Here is a 26,403-nt window from a genome sequence, read left to right as displayed (position 1 = left end):
GTTTAGTCAAATGGAAATATAAGTCAGAGCAGGGACTAGAAAACTATCAAACATAATTGCTCATTGGGAAGGTTCCCATTCTCTGTGACTCTGCACACTCAAAAACCACTCAAAAACCTACATGCAGTAGAGGGAACACAGCAGCTGAAAGAGGTGTCTTCTTCATCTCCTCTCCCCCATGCCCTCAGCTCTTGTCCCCCAGTCTCCCCTGGAAGCAGAAAAGCCATTCTCAATCGCTCCTTGTTATTCATTTATGTGTTAATTCAGTCATTAATTATTAAGCGTTTTCTAAATGCCAACTACTTGGTCAGGTAATGGGAAAACAACACACACACACATTTGTGTGTCACTACAAACACATTCTATAGGTCAAAGACCATTGCTGTTTTGTTTGCTACATTTTATCTTATGCCTGGCCCAGTGCCCACCTCATAGGAGGCATTTGCTAGCATTTGTGAAATAAATTAACAAAGACATTAAACCCTGGGAAGAAATACCTTCCACATATATATTACCTTATTGTTCATTTCAAGAATCCTCTAAGGTATTTATTGTTCTAACCTTGTGGTGGAGGACAGGTCTGTGCTCCCTCAATAAGTGCAGCAGCTATCAGAATTGTCTTCCTGAGGGTAAAAGGTAGCTGTGTGTGTAGTGAGAGAGAGGGGAGTGGAAAGAGAATATGTTGACTCATATCCTTCAGTAAATGTGTTTATTCCAACTCTGGCATTGCTGCCAAATGTGTTGCAAAGCCAGCAAGACTTGGCTCTGGAAAACTCACCTGAAAGTCACAGGCCTCATTTCCTACCGCCAGCCCGTTCAGCCACCAGGCATGAGGTATTGGGCAAAGCTGAAGATTAATTCTTCATTTACTATGCCAAAGGTACCACCTCTCCCAGCTCAGGAGGCAATGGCATTTGTATGCTGTCTCCTTTGTAACCATTGATAATCTCTCCACTGCCATCCTGATGGCCCCCACATGCAAATGTAATCAAACCCCACACTGGCTATCCCATTACCAGTTGCTAATAAACAACAATTGTGGCTTTGTTATAAAAGTGATCCTAGATCATTCATCACCACCCACATCATCCCACCCCAACCCCTGACTCCTGGAAATCCTTTAAAGTTCTGTTTCAAGTTACATGAAATAAAAACTGCAAAACAGTTACAGAAAACCTTCACTAATCAACGAGTAAGATGATAATAGACATACTGCAAAATCCATGATGAGTCAATAGGGTCCTGGATTTTTTTTCCTAGGGTATAAACATATGGCAATAAACTAAGTAAATAGATGATATAAATTCTGTAATCTATATCAGAGTTTCTTCAAAAGCTTCTGGGGAGCCATCTGCAACCAGTGGTCTGGGCCAACTGGAGCATAGCTAGACAAGAGTCAAAGCTTAATACTGACTGGTGTCTTCTTAATGAAAGTTGCAAACTGCATACTCCCTTGGGCCTTTGAAAGATGCCTTTCATTCACAGAGGGGCACAGGGTGATTTTCACTGACGTTATTATACGCAAGGCATTACTGTTATTGAAATTATATACCCTAAATATCCTTCCATCTCAACCTCATCCATTACATTACATTCTTTAGTTGTGGCCATGTTGACTTCTTGGTCATCTCCCGAATTAATCATGTCCTATGTCCTATCTAATCTCCCTTCCTTTGCAAATGTTGTTTCATATGATCATCCATCTCTCATCACATCCCTCTTGGTTAATTAGCCAAAATCTTCCAGGACAACTCTTTAAAATCCTTTGAGACTCACCCTAAGCATCCTCTGCTAACACTACTGATTCTTCTTCTCTACCCCTTCTACCTTCAGAAGTCAGATGTCCCTTTTCTCTTTTCCCCAAACATTTTCGATACCTCTTTTTATTACAATGCTTATCACATTCTGTTGTGACTGCCAATATTTTAAAAATTAGTCTCTTACTAGATGAAGAATTTTTGGAGGAAAAGGTCACTGTCTTAACTTATTCTGGTTGGATTCTGAGTACCTGATGTATGGTGTACCCTCGATAAAGGTTGAATGATTAATTGGACAAAGGAAACCATTTCAATTTAGGTCTCTGCACTCATTCTATGGTAACTGGACCATGGAGTGGGTAAAATGGATATGTCATTTAGTTAACCATGGGCATGTTCTGTTAGGTGAATATGTACTCTATTGGAAGTAAGGGTTGAACAGAATGTAATAAGATAAAACTGCTACACAATGCTTTGTAGTGCTTCGAGCATCTGTTTTATGTCAAATAGTGTATCTATTGCTTAGCCCACAATTAATCTTCATGACACCAATACATGTACAGATGATTCATTTCTCTTAGCCTTCATCTAAAGCTGAAGACATTGTTATTATTACTCAAGTACAGAATTGAAGACATTTCTATTTGCTTGACCTGAAAATACCAAATCTCAAAGATCAGGGTAAATGAGGGCAACAAGAGATTTTTAAAAATGGAATTATTTTAAAGTCTATGACTTAGAATGTCCCATAATGGCCTAATTGATCTATTAGGCCAGAATTATTTTTAAATGGATTTTGTGATCAAGAATAAATGTTGACAGTAAAAGAAGACAAGGAATTGGTTTTCTAAGTAATTTCTCATTGCAATCAAAGTAAAGAAATATTTTATTAAGTTGCATACAAACCCATGTCATTTTTCTTAGCTCCCCATTAGCTAGCTTGTCATAAGTAAAAGGTCAAGGGCTAAGCTTCTCATCATGTCTTACAATCCCTTTCACATTGACCTCAGGTTATTTTTGTAACCCCCATATCCTGTCATTTATTCCAATCTATCCACTCCACGTGCCCAGTCCACCATACATTGATATTTTGTCTTTTAAATGCCGTATTGTCTATGAACATACTATTATTGCCACATGGTATGTCTTCCTTCTCCATGTTTTTTCAAAATCTCATGTATTATTCTAGTTCTAGTTCAAATGTTTTCTATAAATCTTTTCCCTTCCCTACTTGTTCCTACCAACAATGGAATTAATTGCTCTTCCTTTATACTCCAACTGTACTTTATACACATTTCCATTATACAACATGTACTCTATTGTTAAATACTAAGGACCAAGCATTGTTTATTTTTGTGATTCCAGTGCCTGGCATACAGTTTGCTGTCAATACTTTTTTGTTGAATATAGAATAAATGATTAAATAATTGATTGACATTTATAAAAACAGGTCGAAATTGTCAACAAGTATTATTATTAATGTCAATGATGATATGATAATTTTATGGCAGCAAAATATTTGTCAGGTAGTATGGCAGATTCTTATATACATTTTCTATACCTTTCCTTTTACAGATGAGGAGTTAAGGTGCAAAGAACTTAAATGACTTATTCAAGACACACGAGAGTGAATCCCAAAGTTAGAATTCACACATCTGCCTATCTGGGTTCCAAAACCCATGCTTACTCTAATATGATGTGTATAGATTGGCCAATGGTTACTGTATTCCAGATGCCACATTAGCCATTTTACAAATGGTGCTTTGTTGTCCTTATAATTACCTTGTAGAAACAACAACCTTGAGGGGTAAATATTATCTCTGTTTTACAGATAAGAAAGCCGAGACTTACCTCTAGCCCCCTCCAGTAGACCCCCACCCCCACAAAAAAATTTCAGCACGAGAGAGAGAGATCCAAGATGGCTGATCACTAGCAGCTCGGGATTGTAGCTCCCAGTGAAAGCGCAAAGAATGAGAGGACGCCACACCTTCACATGAATTCTTGTTGCTCACGCACCAGGAGATTCCCAGCGGAGGAGCCCCACGGGTCGCCAGCGCCACTCTTGTGACCGGCGAGGCGGTTTTGCCGGCGCCTTGGAGCGACGGTTCTTGGTGCAGAGTCAGAAAAGCACCATCAATCTTAACACCGCTGATTTGGTCGGTGCAGTGGGTTGCTCAGATTTCGGCACTGAGAATCAGTAAGTTGGACGTCCACTCAGAAACCTAATTACAAATACGGTGAATACAAAGACCACAGATGGATAAACTTATAACGAAGGGAGGAAAACGGCCAAAAAAAGGCTGAGAATGCCCAAGATCAGAACGCCTCTCCCTCAGCGGGGGATCACAGTTCCTCATCAGCAACGGAACAAGGCTTGATGGAGAACGAGTGTGTTCCAATTACAGAAGCAGGCTTCAAAATGTGGATAATGAGAAACTTCTGTGAATTAAAAGAACTTGTTTTAACCCAATCTAAAGTAACTAAGAACTTTGAAAAACGATTTGATGAAATGTTAACAAGAATACACAATTTAGAGAGGAATATAAGTGAATTGATGGAGCTGAAAAACACAATAGGAGAACTTCTTGAAGTATGCACAAGTTTTAACAGCCAAACTGATCAAGCAGAAGAAAGGATATCAGAGATTGAAGACCAACTCAGTGAAATAAAACAAGAAGACAAGATTAGAGAAAAAAGGATAAAAAGGAACGAGCAAAGTCTCCAAGAAATATGGGACTATGTGAAAAGACCTAATCTACGCTTGATAGGTGTACCTGAATGTGACGAAGAGAATGAATCCAAGCTGGAAAATACGCTTTAGGACATTATTCAGGAAAATTTTCCCAGCCTAGTAAGGCAGGATAATATTCAACTCCAGGTAATACAGAGAACACCACAGAGATATTCCTCAAGAAGAGCAACTCCAAGGCACATAATCGTCAGATTCACCAGGGTTGAAATGAAGGAGAAAATACTAAGGGCAGCCAGAGAGAAAGGTCAGGTTACCCACAAAGCGAAGCCTATCAGACTTACAGCAGATCTCTCAGCAGAAACCCTACAAGCCAGAAGAGAGTGGGGGCCAATATTCAACATCCTTAAAGAAAAGAACTTTCAACCCAGAATTTCACATCCAGCCAAACTAAGCTTCACAAGTGAAGGAAAAATAAAGTTTTTTGTGAATAAGCAAGCACTCAGAGATTTCATCACCACCAGGCCTGCTTTACAAGAGCTTCTGAAAGAACCACTACACATAGAAAGGAACAAACAGTATCAGCCTTTCTAAAAAAATTATCAAAAAGAGCATCAATATAATGAAGAATTTACATCAATTAATGGACAAAATAGCCAGCTAATGGCAGTATTAAACTCACATATATTATTACGAATTCTAAATTTAAATTGACTAAATCCCTCAATCCAAAGACAGGCAATTTGAATAAAAAACTAAAACCTATCAGTATGCTGCATCCAGACCCATCTCACATTCAAGGATACACAAAGACTCCAAACAAGGGATGGAGAAAGATTTACCAACCAAACAGAGAGCTAAAATAAATAAATAAAAAGCAGAAGTTAAAATTAAGCAACAAAGATCAAAAGAAGCAAAGAAGGACATTATATAATGATAAAAGGATCAATGCAACAACAAGAAGAGCTAAAGATCCTAAATATATATGCACCCAACACAGGAATACGCAGACATACAAGGCTTATAAAGAGACTTAGACTCCCACATAATAATAGTGGGAGACTTCAACATTAATATTAGACAGATCAATGAGACAGAAAATTAACAACGATATTCAGGACTTGAACTCAGATCTGGAACAAGTAAATGTAATTAACATTTATAGAACTCTCCACTTTAAATATACAAAATATACACTCTTATCAGTACCACATCATATCAACTTAGAAGTTCAAAAGAAATCTTGGTTGGCTCCTTGTTTGTTATTCTCTTCCCTCATTTTCTTTTATATCTCCATTATTAAGGACAATTATAGGCATACCCATATTTAGATTGCATTCTAGCCCGGGCAATAAAGCAATACCCCCATCCTCTTTCCCTCTTCCTCTTTCTCTTTCTTCCTCTTCTTTATTCTTTTCCTTATAAAAAAAAAAATTTCAGCTCAACTGTCTACAATCTCAGACACGCTACAAACTATGTAAAGTACAGCAGTAGTTGTAGACATGCAACCAAAATTTAAAATCCAAAGAAATGTTAGAATTTCAAAGTCTAACCAAGAATCCATTGAATTGATGCAAAGATCCATAATAAAAAAGCAAGTCACAAAGCAAATAACTATATTAGGATACTCCATATTCTCTCAATTCAATAGCTTCCTAAGTGGGCTCATCCCAACTTTCCAGTATCTCTCAAAGTGAATCTTCTGTTTCATTTGGAACATTCTTTAGTGTACATCTTCTTGTTTCTATTTCTCCTTTTTTATGATGAGATCCCCTCTCTCCTTCATCCAAACTTCCAAAAGCAATTTAATATACACCTTTTCTTTCATGTCTAGACTTCTACCTTCTATACAATTTAGGCCAATTATCAAACAATTAGACATTATTATTCCTTTATATCACAATGCATTTTAGCATTATAACTTTGCATTTATAATAATATCTTAACAAACATTACTCATATTGCTTTATGTCATTCTAAACTCTGTATCTCAACTTTGCTTCTATAACTATATCTGAAGTATGGATCATTCCATAATATAGTAATGACACAGATACTCTACACTTCCATAATGCAAAACATGTTTCGAATCACTCTCTGATGTTTCCCTCAGCAATGCTTTGAAATAGGCAAAGCAAATATAATTTTTATTTTACCAATGAGGACTGAGATTCCAAGAGGTCAAGAAAACTGTCCAAAGTTATAAAGGTAGCAAAGGTAGAGTCGTATTGAAAGACATACATGAGGCCAACAAACATATGAAAAAATGCTCATCATCACTGGTCATTAGAGAAACGCAAATCAAAACTACATTGAGATACCATCTCACGCCAGTTAGAATGGCGATCATTAAAAAATCTGGAGACAACAGATGCTGGAGAGGATGTGGAGAAATAGGAACACTTTTACACTGTTGGTGGGAGTGTAAATTAGTTCAACCATTGTGGAAGACAGTGTGACAATTCCTCAAGGACCTAGCAATAGAAATTCCATTTGACCCAGCAATCCCACTACTGGGTATATATCCAAAGGATTGTAAATCGTTCTACTATAAGGACACATGCACACGAATGTTCACTGCAGCACTGTTTACAATAGCAAAGACCTGGAACCAACCCAAATGCCCATTGATGATAGACTGGATAGGGAAAATGTGGCACATATACACCATGAAATACTATGCAGCCATCAAAAATGATGAGTTCGTGTTCTTTGTAGGGACATGGATGAACCTGGAAACCATCATTCTCAGCAAACTGACACAAGAGCTGAAAATCAAACACCGCATGTTCTCACTCATAGGTGGGTGTTGAACAGTGAGAACACATGGACACAGGGAGGGAAGCATCACACACTGGGGTCTGTTGGGGGGAAATAGGGGAGGGACAGTGGGGGGTGGGGAATTGGGGAGAGATAACATGGGGAGAAATGCCAGATATAGGTGATGTGGAGGGAGGCAGCACATCACACTGCCATGTGTGTGCCTATGCAACAATCTTGCATGTTCTTCATATGTACCCCAAAATCTAAAATGCAATTTAAAAAATAATAATTTTTTTTTTAAAAAAAGGAAAAGGCAGAGCTGGCACTTCTCCAGCACTGAGAATTAGCTCTTTCTCAGCCACATTATGAGATAAATTCAAGTCTGCTTAGAAGTTGACCAAACACAGTTGAAGTGAACAGGAAGACTGAACTATGAGTTACATCTGCTATCGTTAACAAAAAATCAAGCTGGCAGGGAATATTATGTCTTGAGATACTAGTGCATCATAATATGAGGCCATCACAATTAAGCATTTAGAACATTATTAATAATAGTATAATTATAATGAGAGCAAAGGGGGTGGATAATACTAACAAAATAAAATTTGAGATCATTTCATGAGTATTACACATTTCATCTTTATCTTATCATTTAAATTCTGGGTTTTGTTGTTGTTGTGGTTTTGAGACAGTGTCTCACTGTCGTCCAGGCTGGAGTATAGTGGTGTGATCTTGGCTCACTACAGCCTCCGTCTCCTGGATTCAGGCAATTCTCCCACCTCAGCCTCCTGAGTAGTTGGGATGACAGGCACACACCATCATGCCTGGCTAACCCTACCCTATCGAGGTAGGGTTTCACTATGATGGCCAGGCTGTAATTCTGTTTTTGTAAATGTTTTGATACTACTTATACAGAACTCTAGATATACAGAGAGGAAGTATTCCTGAATATTAACATGTAATAGATTACTGACAGGTGTGCCCAGTGGAGCATAGGAAAGGACAGTGGATCGCCTCACTGATTAGACATGGGATCTCACATGCATCAACTGATAGGGGAGAAACAGCTAAGAAGCGGGAGGCTTGGAGATAATGAGTTCTGTCATGGAAGCTATTCAGACATAAGCTATGATACGTGGTCATTTGATGGCATGGTAGAGGGGATTGTAGGAACGTTTGGAGATTTGGACTGGAAGACTTTTGAAGACTTTCCACCTTGAATTCTTTGGGTTTTTGTTTTTGTTTTTGTTTTTTGTTTTGAGACAGAGTCTTACTCTGTCACTAGGGCTGAAGTGCAGTGGTGCGATCTTGGCTCACTGCAACCTCTGCCTCCCCGGTTCAAGAGGTTCTCCTGCCTCAGCCTCCTGAGTAGCTGGGATTACAGGTGCCTGCCACTACGCCCAGCTAAGTTTTTGTATTTTTAGTAGAGATGGGGTTTCACCATGTTAGCCAGGCTGGTCTTGAACTCCTGACCTCAGGTGATCTGCCTGCTTCAGCCTCCCAAAGTGCTGGGATTACAGGTGTGAGCCACCACGCCTGACTCCACCCTGAATTCTATATTTCTATGATTCTTCTGTGTTTCCAATGTACTTTGGCCAACTTATTTCATGGAATTTATCTCATTCTACCTTTCATTGTGTTGACATATATATTTATTTGTCTCTTCTGAAAGATTAAATTTTTTGAGAGGAAAAAAAAAAGAAAGATAGGTTTTGCTACTCTTTCTATAATGCCTTGCAACCATACACATTTATGATTCCTGGATCTCTTTTGGACCTAACCCCTAGGCCCAAGTATGTAATGTTTGATTAAGGTGATAAATTGAGATGTTAGTTACTGACTTAGGCTGGTAATCAAACCCCTCTCCCTAGCCAAGGGACGACTGTCCACATTGACATTTTACTTTCCCCTTGGGATTTTATAAAACTCCAAAAGACTTTCTTGACTTACTATCTGGAGAGTTTCATTTATGATGGTGGTTATCTGTCTGGGATATATGACATCACATGGGAAACTGGATTTAAAGAAACTGTATTGCTAATGAGATAATCTGATAAGTAGTCGTTGTAAAAGTGGGGCTTTTTCTTTGATGAGACATTCTATTTCAAGCCACATTAAAAGCATATGTAGTTTGCCATTTTGAAGCACTTTAAAGTTGGGTCTATGTTGCATTATAATATACAATAGAAAGAAAAGTTATGTTGATTCCCCTGGGTAATAAGTATTACATGATTTCCAGGTAGTTTATTAAACTTTCTAAGCCTCAACTCCATATTGGGCTCACAGGGATAAAGTGGGTTATGCTCATGACTGTGCACCAAAGCTTAATGGTACCAGTCTCATTCATGTGAGAAGGAAAATGAAGAGACCTTTCAAAATTGTTTAGTCAAGGCTTCCTGGAAAATAGGATTTGTGCTCAATATTATAGATGTGCTTGCTGATGATGGTTTTCTTTTTGCTTTTAAACAATTTGACATGGAAAAAGGCAAAAGCTTACTCCACCATGAACCAAACCTATACAATGTCAGATTTGTAGGAAATAATGATACTATTGCATGCTTACTATGATATGGCAGAAACTGTGCTATGTGAAAATCACTAGACACGATATCTCATTTAGCTGCTATAACAAACATGTGGGATGTGGACTATTATATCTTTTCTACATGTAAGGGAACTAAAGTTAAGCCATTTTAATGTTAAGATTAGGAAAATAATGTAGTAAATATTTCTTGTTTGTAGAGATTGCTGATACTAAGATGCTAGAGGCATTTGGGTAATAGTCTCACCTGTTTGATTGAAAGAGTAATGTACAACTCAAATGCTACCTTAATTCTGAACTGTAATCATCTTAAATTTTACTTCCAAGTTGTTTAAAACTTACATTCATTTAATCCAATTTATGCTTTCAGAGACATCAAAATAAAAAATATTAAATAAAAATATTTAAAAGGAATCTTGTACCAAAACATAAATGATATACTGAATTTTGATTCAGGTAGACCTGGATGTGAAATCTCTAGGCTGAAGCTCTGTGGGCTTTGGTTGCTATATCTATAAAAGTGTCCCACAAATTCTAAGAATAGATGAGTTAAATATGTGCAATATATGTAAAATGTGTGAAAATGGCACATAATTCAAACAATTATTGATGTTATTATTATGAATAAATGGTCAAAGAAGTAAAGTTACATAAGGGAAGAACTAGGATGCATTGTAGAAATTAAATCAGGGAGCTCTGGTTTGACCAGGAAATTCTCTCCTCATACTGCTAAGCATACATTCTTGCTGATCCGAGCTGCTTTGGTAGGAAGCGAATGGTGCTCTTGCAGTACACAGAAAAATCACTCTGGTTCTCTCTCTCCCCCTCTCTCTTTCTTTCTCTGGTCTCTTCACAGATCCTGGATGCCTTACATTTTCAGAAAAGTGAGATCTGAATATAATGGAAAGCCAGAACTCCCAAATCACAACATTCTCCCTTTAGTCTAGCTGTGTTGCATTAAGTAGCCAAAACTGATGTGATTTCTCAAATAAAAGACATATATGCTACTGATCCAGCATCTAGCTAAGCCTGGCCAAATAGTCCCATTTTCCAACAGTTTCATTACAACCAAATTATTAGTGCAGAACCATCAAATATGCCAAGCCCAGGTGTCTGTACTTTAAGCAATAGATCCAAACAGGCACAAGGAGAAATTTGGGGGTGAGTTAGAGGAGTGTTGGAACCTTTGGTTAACAAAACACTAAGCTACCGAGCACCAGTGTGTTTCTGAAAGCAAATGCCACCAAAAGAAATTCAGTCAATATATCTTCTCTATGACAAAGCTACTACCAACACTTTTCTTCTGCAAAGTGTTTAGACTGCAGACTTTTACTAGTCTTTTCCAGCCTGGTATTTCTCGGTAATGAAGCCAACTCTATCAATGCTTTAAGTATCAATGTCTGGTAACTGTAAGCATTAGCACCCATTTACTGGTCAGGAAAATTCATTCCAAGATGGTAAAGAGGTGCCTTGCTTTTATTTATTTATTTATTTTAATTTAAGATTTAGTAGATTCTATGATCACAGGGTTATGTTCCTTTCACTAGAGCTCAGTCATGAGTAAATTAAAACTGCAAATCATGGAAACAGACATGAAAGACCCACTAAACTCTCCCAAAGCCACAATTATTCAACCTTAGCGTATTACATTTCCTATACATCCTAAGGTTGTCAGATGGAAAAAGAATGGAGTCTGAGTCTCTCAAACTGTAATAATTGTGAGTCATAATCATATTACTAATCATAATTCTCACACACATGAGCATTATTGAGTGAGTGGCTCTGCTTACAGGAGGATGAGGCCACCCTGGCCAGGAAGAAGGAATGGCCTTTTAAAGTTGTTTACGGATGTGTAAAATAAAGAGTATATAATGTTGCATCTCTGCCTAAATGTCTTCATAAAGTGCAAATTAATGCAGATTCTAACTAGGCATTTGGAATGCTAACCTAGTTTTCTGTGTTTAGCTAACAGCTAGCAATTTTGCTTACACTTTTATCCTCTCATTACATAGCAATAATGATTATTTAGTAAATAAATGTAAAAGGCCATGCACGTCATAGCACTCCTCCTGGGTTGGAAATAACCCCCCTCCTAATGCTTCCATTTGAATAATTTAGTTGCTGATACACCAAATCAAATATAGCTGTGGCAGGTATCCCACTAATGCCTCTTTTGGAGGCCAAGATCAGACCCTTTCTCAACCTGTTCCCCTCAGTGATTGCCTGGCCAAATTCAGAGTAAGGGCTGGGGACAAAGAGGATGCTGGAGGAAATCCAGAGCCTTAATCAATGTTAACCCTCTATAAACCTTAAAGGTACTCAGATGGCTTGTGTGATTTGAAAATTACACATGATACTGAAGAGATGTAAGGAAAGGCTATTTTATAACTAGTCAAATACTCTGGAATAAGAGGGAGAGTTTGAAGTAGATACGTAGAAGAGAAAGATGTAAAATATGGCCTTGAGAGATACCACCCAGTTCATCTCTGGACACATGACTGATATGAACCTTCACAAATCACTTGAGAATTTTTACTTCTAGATGCAGAATGAAATAACAGAAGTCCCACTAGAGGAGTTGGGGTGACCCCAGGGCACATCTTCTTGTCTCCCAGGTGCACAACACATCTCACTGATGTACCACACAAATTTCTTAACATGGTAGCCAAGCCCCACACAGAATGATTTCGGATAACAGATTCCCATTCCTTCTCTATAAGGAGAAAATTAGAAATGTAGAGTGGCATTTGCAACAGGGACTAGGGTGAAGGCAGAACTAGGGTTGTTTTCTCCTGTCCAGAATCAGGTCTGGCTTGAGGGGAGGGGACTGACAGGGCTGAAGAGGCAGGAAACACGTCTCTCCACCCCAACACTGCTTAAATGTGGCTGCTCAAAGGGGCAATATCCTGCTCTCCTCTTCTGATGACTTCATGGGAAGTTGGCCGAGTCCCCAGTTCTGCAGAAGGAATGCAGGCAGAAGGGAGCACTACAAATGGGCTTTTCCTTGGGTGCTTAAGCGGCAGGTGTGAAGGGAAATGGGGTGAGTGCCTACAATGGGAGGAGCCACTGAACTGGGCAATACTGATGGTCCAGGGGCTTTCCCCTTTCCCTCCCAGCTTCCTCCCATCCCCAATTCCCCGCACCGACAAAGACACTGCTCAAAAACCCAAACCCGTCCTATCACACTCAGGCACAGTTGTGCACAAGCCCTACCTCTTCACCTCAACACCCTGAATTCCCACTTGCTTTTAAAAGCACAGGCAGGCACAAGTAAACTGAGAGGTCTGAGCCAGCATCCTTGCTACTGGGAATTAAGAAACACCATGATGTAGTAAAGTGTTATTTGTGACACTGTGGTGCTTTAAAAAGAAAATTGGGGGGTACAGGGGGGTGTGCCAGCAGGTTTCAAAGCATCGCAATCAGTCCCGATGTGTTTGAAGAAGGCATGGAGGACATCCCTCTGATCCCTGCTGAATACTCTCCAGTCCCGCATCCCCCCCGCAGTCTCCTGAAAGTGTTTATATACCGGGGCAGGGCCCTGCGTCCATTTTGCCAGCCAGGAACCACCGAGTTTGGGAACTTTGAAAGCCAGGGGATGGGGGTGGTGGTTGCCAAGGCTCAGATTTCGGCGCCAGAGTTCTCAGCCAGGAAAGCAGTTGAAAATCAACACCCATCTGCCTCTTCTTTCTCATCCCCCACCACTTTTTCCTTCACCCTTCCACGACTGCACACAGATCCTAACCCCACCACACACACACACACACACACACACACACACACACACACCCTTGGGCTGAGGTTTTTGATTCTGAAGGCGGTAAACCCGCAGAACTGAAAGGGTCTCACCACCCCTTCTCCCGCGGCTACATACAGTAAAACCCCATACACCCCAAACATCACAACAGAACCCGAATCCGCCAGTGAGTTCGGCGCGTCCCGTACCTGATATGCAGACGATGAAATTGGCTTGAAGAAGAAAAAGCACCTCCCAGACTATTTCCATCCTCTGATTCTCATTCCAAGTGCATCACTCGACGGGAAAACAGGGGGGCCGGGGGGGAGCCCGACACGGCACACACATACACACGCGCGCACACTTCCGAGGGAGTGCACACTCGAACTCCCACCCGACAGCCGGCCAGGGACAGTCACCCCCAAGATCAATATCGCAGTTTGAATTGTTCCAGCAAATCTCCCCTCGGGCTGGACGGATGTGCGCCCCAGATGTGCTGACACATGTCCGATGCCTCGCCGCCTCGGAGGTCTCCCCGCTCGCGTGTCTCTTCTCTTCGCACCAGCGGCGGAAACCGAACTAGCAGCGGCGGAGGCGGCGGCGGCAGCCACCTGAAGCCACCAGCACTGGGCTCTTCCAGCAAAAGCAAGACCCCGATTCGCCTGGCGCCCCAAGAAGACATAGACGATAGCCCCCCGCCGGGCCGCGCCGTGCAATTCCGGGCTCCCGGGAGCGCGTAGCTGGCTGGCTAAGCCCTGGCAGTCCGCGGCAAGTTGCACTCGAAGTCCGCCCCCCTCACCGGGGCATGGTCGGAGGGTGGCTGCTGCTCTCCGGGGCCGTTCTTCTCCTGCTGCCGGGGGGCGAGGAAGGAGCAGACACACAGAGAAAGAGAGGCAGGGATTATTGCCCGAAACCGCCAGCCGCTGACTGCCTCCGCCGACCCTCCCTGCTCCCCAAGTCCGCGCGCAGCCGGCCGCGTCTCAGCCGGGTTCCGGCCGTGCGTCCAGGGCGCCGAGTGGAAGGGCTGGGCCCCGGGGACGGAGGCTCGGTGGGGGCCCACGGACTCTCCAGGTCGCGCGCGCCCTGCCTGCTCCTCTGCTATTTTCCTGGACTCCCCCGAACCCCCAGTTGCCTGGCTTCCATCGCCCGCAACGAGCGCCGCTGCCGAGATTTTCCGCAATGCAACTGCAGGGGTCGTTATTTCCTCGCCTACGGATCCCGACGCTTCCCGACTCCGAGAGGAGGAGGGCAGGTGGGGGCGGGAGGAGGAGGAGGAGGAGACGGAGGCTCGGCCAGGTGAGCGTCCTCGGCGCCGCCAGGAGTCCCGGCGTCGGCCCCGCAGCCCGGCATCCGGGGGCGGAGGCAGGAGGCCCGGGCGGGGAGGTGAGGCTGTGCGCGTCCATGAGGAGGAGGAGGAGGAGGAGGCTGGGTGTCAAAGCTTCAGGCCACCTTGGCCGCCGCCTCGGCCCCAATCCCTGGCAGCCGCCTCCGCACTCCGCCCCGCCCTGGCTGCCTCTGTTACCCTCCCGTATTTTCGAGTTTCTCTTTTTAAAAAGAACTTCGTGCTTGCGGGTTCGGCGCGGGAGACCCAGGCGGGACTCATCCTGGGAGTGCTGTGCTGTGCTCTCCCTCCGCTGCGAAATATTGGAGGTTTTTTTTTTTTTTTTTTTTTTTTTTTTTTGCATGATTCATTCCCTGCCCTCTCCATTTCGTCCCTCTCATGCTCCCCCCACCCCGCCCCTTCCCCCTTTCCTCTCCAGTGCCAGAACACTACTTACCCCAGAGTTCTTTTCTCCGCGGCTTCCTAGACCAGGTGCAACTCTTGCCTGAGAGTCCCTGCCTCCCTCCTCCCGAAAGGGGGGAATGCCGCCTTTCCGAGTCCGAGTGCCAGCAGCGGCTGCTGCCAGCTGCGCCTTCGCCCGACTCCAGGAGGATTCGGGACTATTGGAAGCCCGGGCTTTAGGGGAACCGGCTTCCCTTCTTGTCTTTTATTTTGTTTTTCTTTAGGGAAGCTCTAGTGCTTTGGAGGCCTTTGCTGGGCTTCAGGATACTTTCCGCCAACGACACTCAGCAGTTTCCACTGAAGGAGATTTCCCCACCAAACCCGCGCGCGCGTGCACACACACACACACCCAGCGCGCGGCTCTCCAGGGCCCCAGGGGAAGGTAGGGGCGGCGCGAGCACCACCCACCCACCCTGGCCGAGGCCAGAGGCAGCCGGTCCACTGAAGGTCTTGCAGGGAGGCGGGCTGTCTATAGCCGGAGAAAGACTTGCACCCGGTTGCAGTGTGAATGCGGGAGAATTGGAAGAAAACCCTGTGCTCGGGACTGTTCGCCTAAGAGGGCTGGGAACGAAAGGGGAAAGATAAAATCTCAACAGATTTATTTGCTTCCATCACTGCAGTGGTGGTTTGCGAAAGCCCAAACCTACCTCTTTGGGGTTACTGAAGAAGAGGAAGGCAGCGTAGAGGGAATCCCTGGGATGATCCAGGATTTCTCGGAGCGCTTGTCCCGATTGGGAACTGTGACGTTAGGAGATTTTGCACAAGCGCGGATGAACACACGCACAACAAACACACACACATACCCCGCGGGGATTTTTTTCACTTTTAATGTTTGATGTTTAGAAGCTATTTCAGTATCAACCTCGGTCTAATAACTGCATAAAGGAGAGATAAGTGGAGAGGGAGGAGGGGAAGGTAAGGGTGCCGTTCATCCGCACAGTCAATCTAGTGAATTCTCCCGTGTTGATCCCAGCACCCGGGCTGTACGGCATCCAAGGGTGCGGAGTGGGAGCTAAAGGAGTTACATTACAGTGCCCCCAGGATTCTTGAAGGGATGCCAACTGCCCAGGAGTCTGGCGGGTCTTTTTGCTGAGTGGCGGGGGGAAGAGAGAGGAACAAGGGAGAGCGCAGAGCAGATGAGCAGCTCTCTGAGCTGTCTGGGCTAGGCGGCTGCGGGAGCCAGAGCTGCGTAGTCCCATCAACTCTAGGGATTCGAAAACGGAACCGCCTGCAGACCTGCCTGCTCTTTAAGAAGGAGATGTGGCTGAGAGATCTGTTCTCTGAGACAAAGGCCAAAGACTCCAGGTGGTCAACACGTTAAAAATCTAGGCCCAGATGAAATAAATCCAGCATTCTTATGTAGAGAGCTTCCAGGCTCAGCAGGGAAAAGAATGAAACTTCAGAATATTAAAAGAATCCCAGATAGTGAGAATTAGCCCGTTTTGGAAATATATGGGGGCGTTTGTCTCCATGCCTTGAAAGTTGACTGCATGATTTTTTGTTTGTTTGTTTTCGGGGGTGGGGGTGGGTGGAAAAAGCAGTTTGACAAAGGTAAGGCGATTCCATCCTGGTGAGAGTTCAGAACCGTGGACAGCGACTTACCTATCTTCTGTACTTGAGTGGGGAGATAATGCTGGCAGAACTCTCTCCTCTGGAAGCAGAAGCATGGTGCCTGAATTTTTATGCCACTACCCATTCATTTACCTATGATTTCTGCAATTATTAAGTGTCTTATATGTGTCAAACACTGTGGCAAGTTACTGGGGTTTTGTAACTGAAATGCATAATCCTTGCTTTCAAAAAGCCTACAGACGATATATCCCTCTATATTCTGCTTTAAGAGCCAATGCTAGTAAAATAATACTTTATTTCCACCCTTTCAACATACATACTCACCTCCAGCATTCCCAAAGAATACTTAATCTGCGATCTGCCTCTGAGTGCTTTCAGGTTTAAAAAATAGTCAACTTATATGAGAGTGTTTGTTTTTAAAAAGGTTTGAATGTATTGATTGTTGTGTGTGAAACATTATGCGTATTGATTGTTATGTGTGAAGATTATGTGTGAAGCATTATGAATCCCTTACATAAATTATCTCATTTAATCATCATAATGTGACTGTGAGATAAATGTCATTATTACTTTCATTTTACTGACAATAAAACAATACCAGGGTAGTTATTTGCCCAAGGTTCCACAGCTACTAATCAGTAGTGTAGAGACCATAGCTGGAAAGTCCAAACTCAGAAGCCATGTCACACCACTTCCTTATATGCCCTGTAAAATTAAAAATACCATCTTGGGGAGGTCACTTTGCACTTAAAGAGAGCAGAAGTACACACACGACAACTAGAAGTTAATCAAAAGTAGTATGAAATTTTAATGGTAGATAATGCAGTTTAGAACCTAACTACATTAGAATTGGGAGAAGGAAAAGATAATTGGGAATTAGAAGCAATAAAAAGCGTTTCTAATGACAGAATTGGGGTGCCTGCTAGATGTCAGTTCTGTTTTTGGCACTTAGAATATAGCAATGAACACAATAGTCCTCAGCATATTGATTCCATACTAACAATTGCTAGAAGAAAGAGCCATACTTTCTTGAGTCATTTCTAGGCTACTACATTTCTAGACTAGGTTGGTACATGTTTTTCTGAGAAATTCACCATCTTTATACAGAAAATAACTCAGTAAAAAAAAAGTGTATTAAGTAGAAGCCTTTAAATTTAAGTAAATTCTGCCTCTCCTTTTTGTCGTTTTTTAGCCCACAAAACAAACCAAAGAAATATGGGAAAATGTCCATGAAGCTAGAAATATTATTTGTCCTCTTCATATTTTAATGTGCATATATGCATATCTAAATAACTACCCAGAATCTCTTTACACCATACCTGTCTTTTTCTTTTGTTTCTTTTCTACTCCTCTACATTTCTGCACTACAAATTCAGTGCTAGTACTTACACATCTAACAGAGAGTCTTGACCAAGCCCACCCAATTGTCCTGTAGAAAGCAAGGAATTATATTTTCATTTAATTCTTTGCTTTCCATCAGATGACTTATCTGATGGTAAACTTTGTAAGAGTTTGACTTTCATTAGGATACGTTTATCAGAGGCCAGGCCTTACTGTATTAGAGGACACTCTTCCCACTTCTCTATTCTCTTGGTGAAACTGACCTCAGGCACAGTGAGCTCACAATTTAAGTGTGCATACCTATGAATATTTATTTTCTATGCCACTCACAAAGAGAGTTAGTAAGGTCTCTGCCTTCTTGTGGTACTTAGCTTTCTGGGGCCCATGTGGCTGGGAAAGCATATTAGAGCCTTTTTTGCAGACTCAATCACCCTTACATGTAATTTTCTAGTTTTGAATTTGGGGTGAATAATTGGAAAATGCCATTTTGAAACACATCAAGCTATGTTTAAGAACTGTTCTCATTCCTATTTAGAAAATGTTTCTATTTTTAATTGCTCAGAGGCCAGAGGGAAAGAGAAGTTAGTGATTAAGCTACCCCTAACTTCTACCAAAAAGATAAAATTACCCAAATAAATGGAAAGATATACCACGTTCATGAATGAGAAAGCTCAATATTGTTAAAATACCAAATTTTCCTGATCAGTAGAGTTAATATAATCCCAGTGAAAATCCCAGCAAATTTTAAAATAGTAATTGACAAGCTGTTTCTAAAATTCATGTAAAAATACTAAGGAACTTAAATAGCCAAAATACTTTTGAAAAAGAAAAACATATTAAGCTGTAAAATTTAAATTATCTGACTTCAAGGCTTATAAAGCTATGGTAATCAAGTCAATGTAGTACTGGTGTCAATATAGACAAATCAATAGAACAGAGAGAGTCTAAAAATAGACTGGCATGTATTGATTGAATTGATGTTCAACAAAGGTACACATTCATTTCCTTGAAGGAAGAATACTCTTTTAACAAATTGCGTTTTCAATATTTGGGTATCTATTTTTGGGAAAAAATAAAGATGAACTATAATCCATACCTTACACTACATAAAAAGAGATTAACTCAAAATGGATTGTAAACCTAAATGTAAAACCTAAGCCTTTAAAACTACTAGGGAAAAAAAAACCATAAAAGATAATTTTTGTTAAGTTTGGGTTAGACAAAGATTTTCTACATATGACACCAATATCATGATTAATTAAAAAATAATTGAACTTTGTTGGCATTAGGAACTTATGTTCTTCAAAAGATAGTTTTTTATATATATATATTTTTATATATATATATATATATATATTTATATATATATATATATATATATTTTTTTTTTTTTTTTTTTTTGAGACAGATTGTCACTCTGTCACCCAGGCAGGAGTGCAATGGCATGATCTCAGCTCACTGCAATCTCCACCTGCTGGATTCAAGCGATTCTCCTGTCTCAGCCTCCTGAGTAGCTGGGATTACAGGCACCCACCACTATGCTCAGCTAATTTTTATCTTTTTAGTAGAGACAGAGTTTCACCATGTTAGTCAGGTTGGTCTCAAACTCTTGACGTCAGGTGATCCGCCCACCTTGGGCTCCCAAAGTGCTGGGATTACAGGCATGAGCCACTGCATCCAGCCTGTGATAAGATAATTTTTAAAAGTCACAGTGTGAAGGAAAATGTTGGAAAATTATATATGGGACAAAAGACTTGTAAATAAAACAGGTAAATTATTCTCAAAACTCAAAAAAATTTTTTAGATGGGCAAATGATTTGAGTAGACATTTTACATAAAGATAAATTAATGGCAATTGAGAATACAGAAAAAAGCTCAACATTACTAGTCATTAGGAAAATAAAAATTAAAACTCCAATGAGATACCAGTATACATATGTTAGTTTGGATAAAACTAAAAACAAAACAGAAAAACAAACAATACCAAGTGTTGGTGAGAATGTGGAGCAACTGGAACTCTTATACATTGCTGGTAAAAATGTTAAATGATATAACCACTTTAGAGAAATATTTGGCAGTTTCTTAAAAATTGAATATTTATATATATATAAAGCATATGACCTTGCCATTCTGTATATAGATATTTATAAGCAAGAAAGAAAAGCTAATGTTTATACAAATACTTTTACTCAAATGTTGATAGTCCTTTGTTTGTAATAGACATAACTAAAAGCAACTCATAAGCCCATCAACAGATAATAGATAACTGAATTATGGAATAGTTATGCAGCAATACAAAAGTAATGAACTATTGCAATATGGAACAACATGGGTTAATCTTAAAATTATTAAACTGAGTGAAAGAACTCAGATAAAATAGAGTACATATAGTATGATTCCATTTATATGAGATTTTAGAAAACATAGGCTAATCTACAATGACAGAAAGCAGAATAATGGTTGCCTGGGGAGGCAAGCAGGAAAATGGGGAGGGACAAGAGGAAGAGACTGCAAAGGAACATAAGGAGACTTTTTGGGTTAATGGTTATGTTAATTATCTTAATTATGATGATGGTTTATGGGTGTACACATATGTCAAAAATTATCAAAGTATACACTTTAAACACATGCGGTTTGTTTTGTCAGTTTTATCTGATAAGTTGTTTTTCTCTGCAATTTGTAAGCTCTTGTGTAAAACATAGAGCTTTGATGTTGTAGCTCTATCTTTACCTACTTTACAGGCATTGGATTATTATATTATAAAGTAATTATCCTGTTGGGACCACAGGGTAAAATTCCCTGTTATTAACTGGGCAGATATCCTTTGGAGACCATGGAAAATACCCAGGTTGGCCAGACTTGGAGAGAGGCAGATCTTGGGATAAAAATAAAGACACGAAATATGAGCCTTAGACTGTGGCTTAGCAATAAATTCCTTGTTCATTGAGCAAAGACATTAGGTTAAAGTGTCTAAGTACACTCGGGGCATGTATAGTTGTGCTTGGAAAGCTGAATGCTGTCATTGAGTTGTGGGCTGAGAGTTAGGCATGGAGGAAGGCTTTAGTAAGACAGAAAGGTACACTGAGGTGACCTAATGAAATTGGCATGTAACCCTGTGATCTGAGAGTAGTCACATCTGGTAACCAGTTACAAGTTAGTCTCAATGTTATTCCTTTCTACTACCTCCTCAGAAAACTATTTATAAGCATTGTAACACATTTTGGAAAAATTCCGTGCAAACACATGGACTAAAATGATGAGGGGAATTGCTACAGTTCTGAAACCACTGTGGAGATGGTAGGAGAAGCAGAAACAAATGTTGGTGGTACCCCAAATCACAGAGTAGAATGGACAACAACACAAAGTGCAGACCTGGGGCAGCACAGAGGTGGGGGATGGTAAAGACATTGGTGATGACAGGGATGATGAACAGATGAGTCAACCCTGAAGGGACTCCCCAAGATTTATGAGGTGTTCCAAACTATCTATCTGACAAGGAATTAATAACCAGAATATATAAGGAGTTCAAACAACTCAATGTAAAAAAATTTAATAATCTGATTTTAAAATGGGCGTAAGATCTGAGTAGACATTTCTTTAAAGAAGACATGCAGATGGCAAACAGCTCTCTGAAGGAGTACTCAATATCATTGTTCATCAGAGAAATACAAATCAAAACTACAATGAGATGTCATCTCGACCCGGTTAAAATGGCTTTTATCCAAAAGACAGGCAATAATGAATACTGGTGGGGATATGGAGAAAAGGGAACCTCAGGTCCAGTTGTTTGGAATGCACATTGGTATTGCAACTATGGAGAACAGTATGGAGGTTCATCAAAAAATTAACAAAAATGGCAAAAGCTGCAATTACTTTTGCACTGACCTAACTATGATCCAGCAATCCCACTCTTAGGTAATATACCCAAAAGAAAGGAAATCAGTATATAGAAAAGATATCTGCACTCCCATGTTGATAGCAACACTATTTACCATACTGAAGATTTGGAAGCAACCTAAGGGTTCATTAACAGAAGAATTGACGAAGAAAGTATGGTACATTTATACAGTAAGTACTATTTAGCCATAAAATATATGATATCTTGTCATTTAACACAACATGGATGAAATTATAGGTCATTTTTTTAAGTGAAATAAGCCAGGCACAGAAAGACAATGTTGTATGTTCTCACTAATTTGTGGGAGCTGGAATGAAAATAATTGAACTTATGAAGTTACAGAGTAGAATGATAGTTGCTAGAGGCTGGGAAGGGTAGTGGGGGTGTGGGAGAAGTGGGGATGGTTAATGGGCACAAAAATAGAATAAGCAAGATCTAATATTTGATAGCATAGCAGGGTGATAACAGTCAATGAAAATTTATTGTACATTTAAAAATAACTTAAAAAGTAAAATTGGAATGTTTGCAAATGATAAATGCTTGAGGTGATGGTTATCCTATGCCCCATTTACTCTGATGTGATTTTTACACATTGCATGCTTGTGTCAAAATACCTCATGTACTCTTTAAATATATACACCCATTACATATCCATAAACATTAAAAATAAAAAAACTATCCAGTGAAGAATAAGGTCAGGTGGGAATAAAAATACTGAAGAAAGTGTATGACTATTATATTTTAAAAAATTAATAGAGAGGAAAGAACTTCAAAAGGGGGACTAGTAATCTGCTCTCTAGTGTGAAGACTGGGGCTATCAAGCTGTGTATTAGTTTCTTATTTCTGCTGTAATAAATTATTACATACTGGCCAGGCACAGTGGCTCATGCCTGTAACCCTAGCACTTTGGGAGGCTGAGGTGGGTGGACCACCTGAGGTCAGGAGTTCAAGACCAGCCTGGCCATCATGGTGAAACCCCATCTTTATAAAAATAAAATAAAATAAATTATTACATACCTATTGACTTAAAATAACAAAAACACATTTATTATTTATTTATACTTAAATTTACTGGTTTATAATAAAAGATACCAATGAAGAGGTAGATCAGACAAGGTCCAGGAGAGTTCTGAGTTCAGGAGTTTCTCCTATGGAATTAGGGTGTGCTACCCTCTCAGCACATGGATGCATTCACCAACCCGAAGGCTCTCAAACAATGAAAATTTATCTTTGACTTCTGAAATCTGAAACAAATCTTCAGGGCAGTGTTCTTTGTGGTTGCTTTAGGGGAGAACCTTTTCCCTGCCTTTGCTGTATTCTAGATATTGTGTATATTCCTTGGCTCATGGCTCTCTTCCAGAAAGGGTTTTACTCCACTTTCTGCTTTCATCCTCACATCTTCTCCTCTGAGTCTCTGATTCCCTCTTTTCCTTATAAGGATTCTTAGACTACATTGGACCCAAGTAGATATTTCAGGATAGTCTCTTCATCTCAAGATCTTTAATTTAATAACATCTGTCAAATATTTTTTGCCATGTAAAGTAACACATTCCCATGCTTCAGGGATTAGGATATTAATATCTTTAGGAGGTCATTATTCTGCTTATCACAAGCAGGCTGATTTGGATCATATGAAGAATGCCAAGTGTAGGTCAATGGAGCTTCTCATAAAGTAATTGAAAGAAAAAAAGCTGCCACTTTTCAATCTACACAATAATGTACCTTACATTTTTCAATAGTGAGTTCATGAGGGTTATTTGAGGAATTGGTATGAGACCTTGTTCTCTATAAATGAGTCTATCAAGAGGAGATGTTAAGGTATTTGAGTGGATGCAGTTCATTTCTCTGGAGAAAGAATTTGGGGATGCTGAAATGGCATATACCACTAGAACAGATTATTTACCTCTCTTTGACATCAGAATAGATAATAGTTTAATTACCATCAGTGCCCATTATATTTTAAAAATAGGCTTTCTTCTCACCCATACTATAATTTGTGTCCAACATCAAGGAATTAAAATGTTATAACTTGTTTGCTATTTAAAATTTTGCAGATGGATAGTGAATATGACAAAATAGTTCACATTAAGATTGTGGCATTTGGGCCAAGGCTTTGGGCATCATTTGAAAGTTAGTGAAGCCCATGTTACACTTTACTTCTTTTTATTAAAATTAATTGCTCTCAAATATGCAGCCTCCTTAACACAAGATCTTATAAATGGAAGACTTATTTGCAATGAGTACATAGAAGGCACTCTAAATGATCGCTGAAAAATTGAATAGGTTTGTTTATTCAAATAAATCCACTTTTTCTTCCATTTTTTATAATGAATTTGATGATACATGTTTTCTAGTACATTGCAAATGCACATTAATATACTTTCAGTCCTAATGTAGTCCAACCCCCTTATTTTTTTGTAGGAAGATGGAGCCTTAAGATTAGGTCAAGTGATACATCCAAGTTCAAACAGAGGCAAAAGTTGGGCAGAGTCAGAATTTCAGCCTTTCTAGCTAATTATTAGTTTTTATAAACCTTTCATCCCCATCATTCTTTTTTTGACCAAGTGGCACAGTGCAACAGCTGAAACATAGATGGCAAATGTATTAGCCAAAACCATGCATTTTAGTGGGTGATGTTTTTCTTAGATTTTTCTCTTTCTGTCCAATGCGCTTTCAACTCTACCTGACCACATATGTGTGTGTGTATGTGTGTGGGTGTGATTGTGTGCTGTGTGTGTACTTTATATTAAGCACTTTCCAATGAAGTTTTATATCAACAGGAACCCTTTGCTCTTCTCTGTGAGCCGGCTGCCCTACCATCAGGTGCAGTTATAGATCAATATAGAATTATTTTAGTTTCATCATGGTTCTTAAGTATAAAGAAAGGCTTTAATTAGCACAACGGTCTGCTTTCACTGCAGCTTGCATAATTTTGGAGTTAGCAACTAACACATTAGGTTTTAAAATTATTTGCTGAGATTTTTTTTTACATTGCCTTCCCAATGATTAGCATTAAAATTACAAGTATTAAGCTTCATTTAGCACTTGAAAGACTCTTTTAGTTCTCTATTCAGCAATGACTACATGCTAGATTATGGAGTTGTGTGCCTCATTTATTTATTAGGAAAAATAACAAATAAAGGGCGTGGCAGACAGATCCACTATGAAAAATCTTGGACAAGAGTCTTTCCTCCCACCAGCCCATGGTTCTTTCCCCTCCCTTTCCACTCTTGGCTACTGTCTCAACTGTCAGGGACTCATGTAGGGTCTTTCAGGTTTGTATGAGCTATTTTAAGATCAAGTGCCTTAACACCATGCTTTTACACACATCTATTTAACGGGCCATTCTTTAACCACAGATTCAGTCTTGGGTATACACTCATCAGCATTGCATTCTACTTTTGGGGAAAGAGATCATCCCTGGCCCTACCCAACCACCACAAACACACATCTTAACAGTATTAAACATTAAATCCTTGTGTGAAATAACAATTCTTTTACTCACAGCACTGAAGAATGTTCAGTGAGGAATGCTGCAACTGAAGGCTCTAAAAGGAAGTCCACTTCCGAATCAACACAGAAGATGAGACCCTGCTATAGAGAGCTAGTTAATTTTCTTCTCCTGCCAATGAGATTTCCTGAATTGTAACCAACTTCAACAACAGATTATTTTTCTCATTGATTCTACTGTGTGAATTTAATAAAGTAAGAGTTGAATTACCATAGCAGAAAGCCCTCAGATTTCTGGATCTATTCTCTGATTGTTACTAGATAGAGAAGAAAACTAATTAACACAAAAAGAACCTCCTGCCCAGTAGGACAAGAGAGATTGTGAGTAGCCGTAATTCCATGATGGAGTTAACAACAACTGAGATGAAAGAAGGTTGTAAGAGTAAAGGTTTTCCTACAAAAATATAAGCATGCCGTTGTCAGGTATTAAAAAATATCAAGGTTGCTTTATAGGTCACAAAAACGTATGACTGAGTAATGGTCCTTGTCTCACTAGTTCAAAAGCTTTCTCTTAATGAATCTTTCAAGACTTGTATGAGTTAATATAACCTTATGATGAGAATTTCCTCTTTGGATGAGGAAGAACATAAATATTACATATGAAAAGATATTCCATTTTCATGTTCCATAAATTATTATTTCTTTAGGAAAATAGATTTTTAAATGAATGTGAGTGAAATCTTAAATATATTTAAATTATAAACTATTAAAATAAAAACTTACATCCTTTTCATCTGTGTTCACTCAACTTTTCTTACAAAAAAATAGAAATTTCTGGTGGCTGTTTCTCACTTTCCTTTCCATGAAATAGGAAA

At 40.0% G+C, this 26,403-nt stretch overlaps 2 protein-coding genes across 2 annotated transcripts in view; one reads left to right on the top strand and one right to left on the bottom strand.

Moving 5' to 3' along the window:
- Nucleotides 1-13,793, bottom strand: part of CA10 (carbonic anhydrase 10) — a 538,401-nt gene extending 524,608 nt beyond the window's left edge. Inside the window, exon 1 of the mRNA XM_003931317.4 lies at nucleotides 13,694-13,793. Within this exon, the coding sequence (XP_003931366.1) occupies nucleotides 13,694-13,754 (61 nt within the window). The 5' untranslated portion in view covers nucleotides 13,755-13,793. The remainder of the gene's footprint in view (nucleotides 1-13,693) is intronic.
- A 496-nt stretch (nucleotides 13,794-14,289) lies between these two features.
- On the top strand, nucleotides 14,290-26,057 carry LOC141581851 (uncharacterized). The gene is made up of 2 exons (XM_074388567.1): nucleotides 14,290-14,780; nucleotides 25,586-26,057. Exons 1-2 carry the CDS (start codon nucleotides 14,290-14,292, stop codon nucleotides 25,725-25,727), a joined length of 633 nt encoding a protein of 210 aa, XP_074244668.1. The 3' UTR covers nucleotides 25,728-26,057.
- Nucleotides 26,058-26,403: the final 346 nt, after the last annotated feature.

The sequence above is a fragment of the Saimiri boliviensis genome, chromosome 17, assembly GCF_048565385.1.
Source record: "Saimiri boliviensis isolate mSaiBol1 chromosome 17, mSaiBol1.pri, whole genome shotgun sequence".
NCBI lineage: Eukaryota > Metazoa > Chordata > Mammalia > Primates > Cebidae > Saimiri > Saimiri boliviensis.
Note: the sequence above shows the minus strand (reverse complement) of the source record. Positions and strands in the feature narration are given on the sequence as shown.

What these genes read in the sequence shown, in the direction of transcription:
- LOC141581851 (XM_074388567.1), top strand. Translation starts at nt 14,290, where the DNA reads ATGGTCGGAGGGTGGCTGCTGCTCTCCGGGGCCGTTCTTCTCCTGCTG. An exon ending in GGAGACGGAGGCTCGGCCAG is followed by an intron (nt 14,781 to 25,585) that starts GTGAGCGTCCTC and finishes TTTTACTCACAG; the next exon opens with CACTGAAGAATGTTCAGTGA.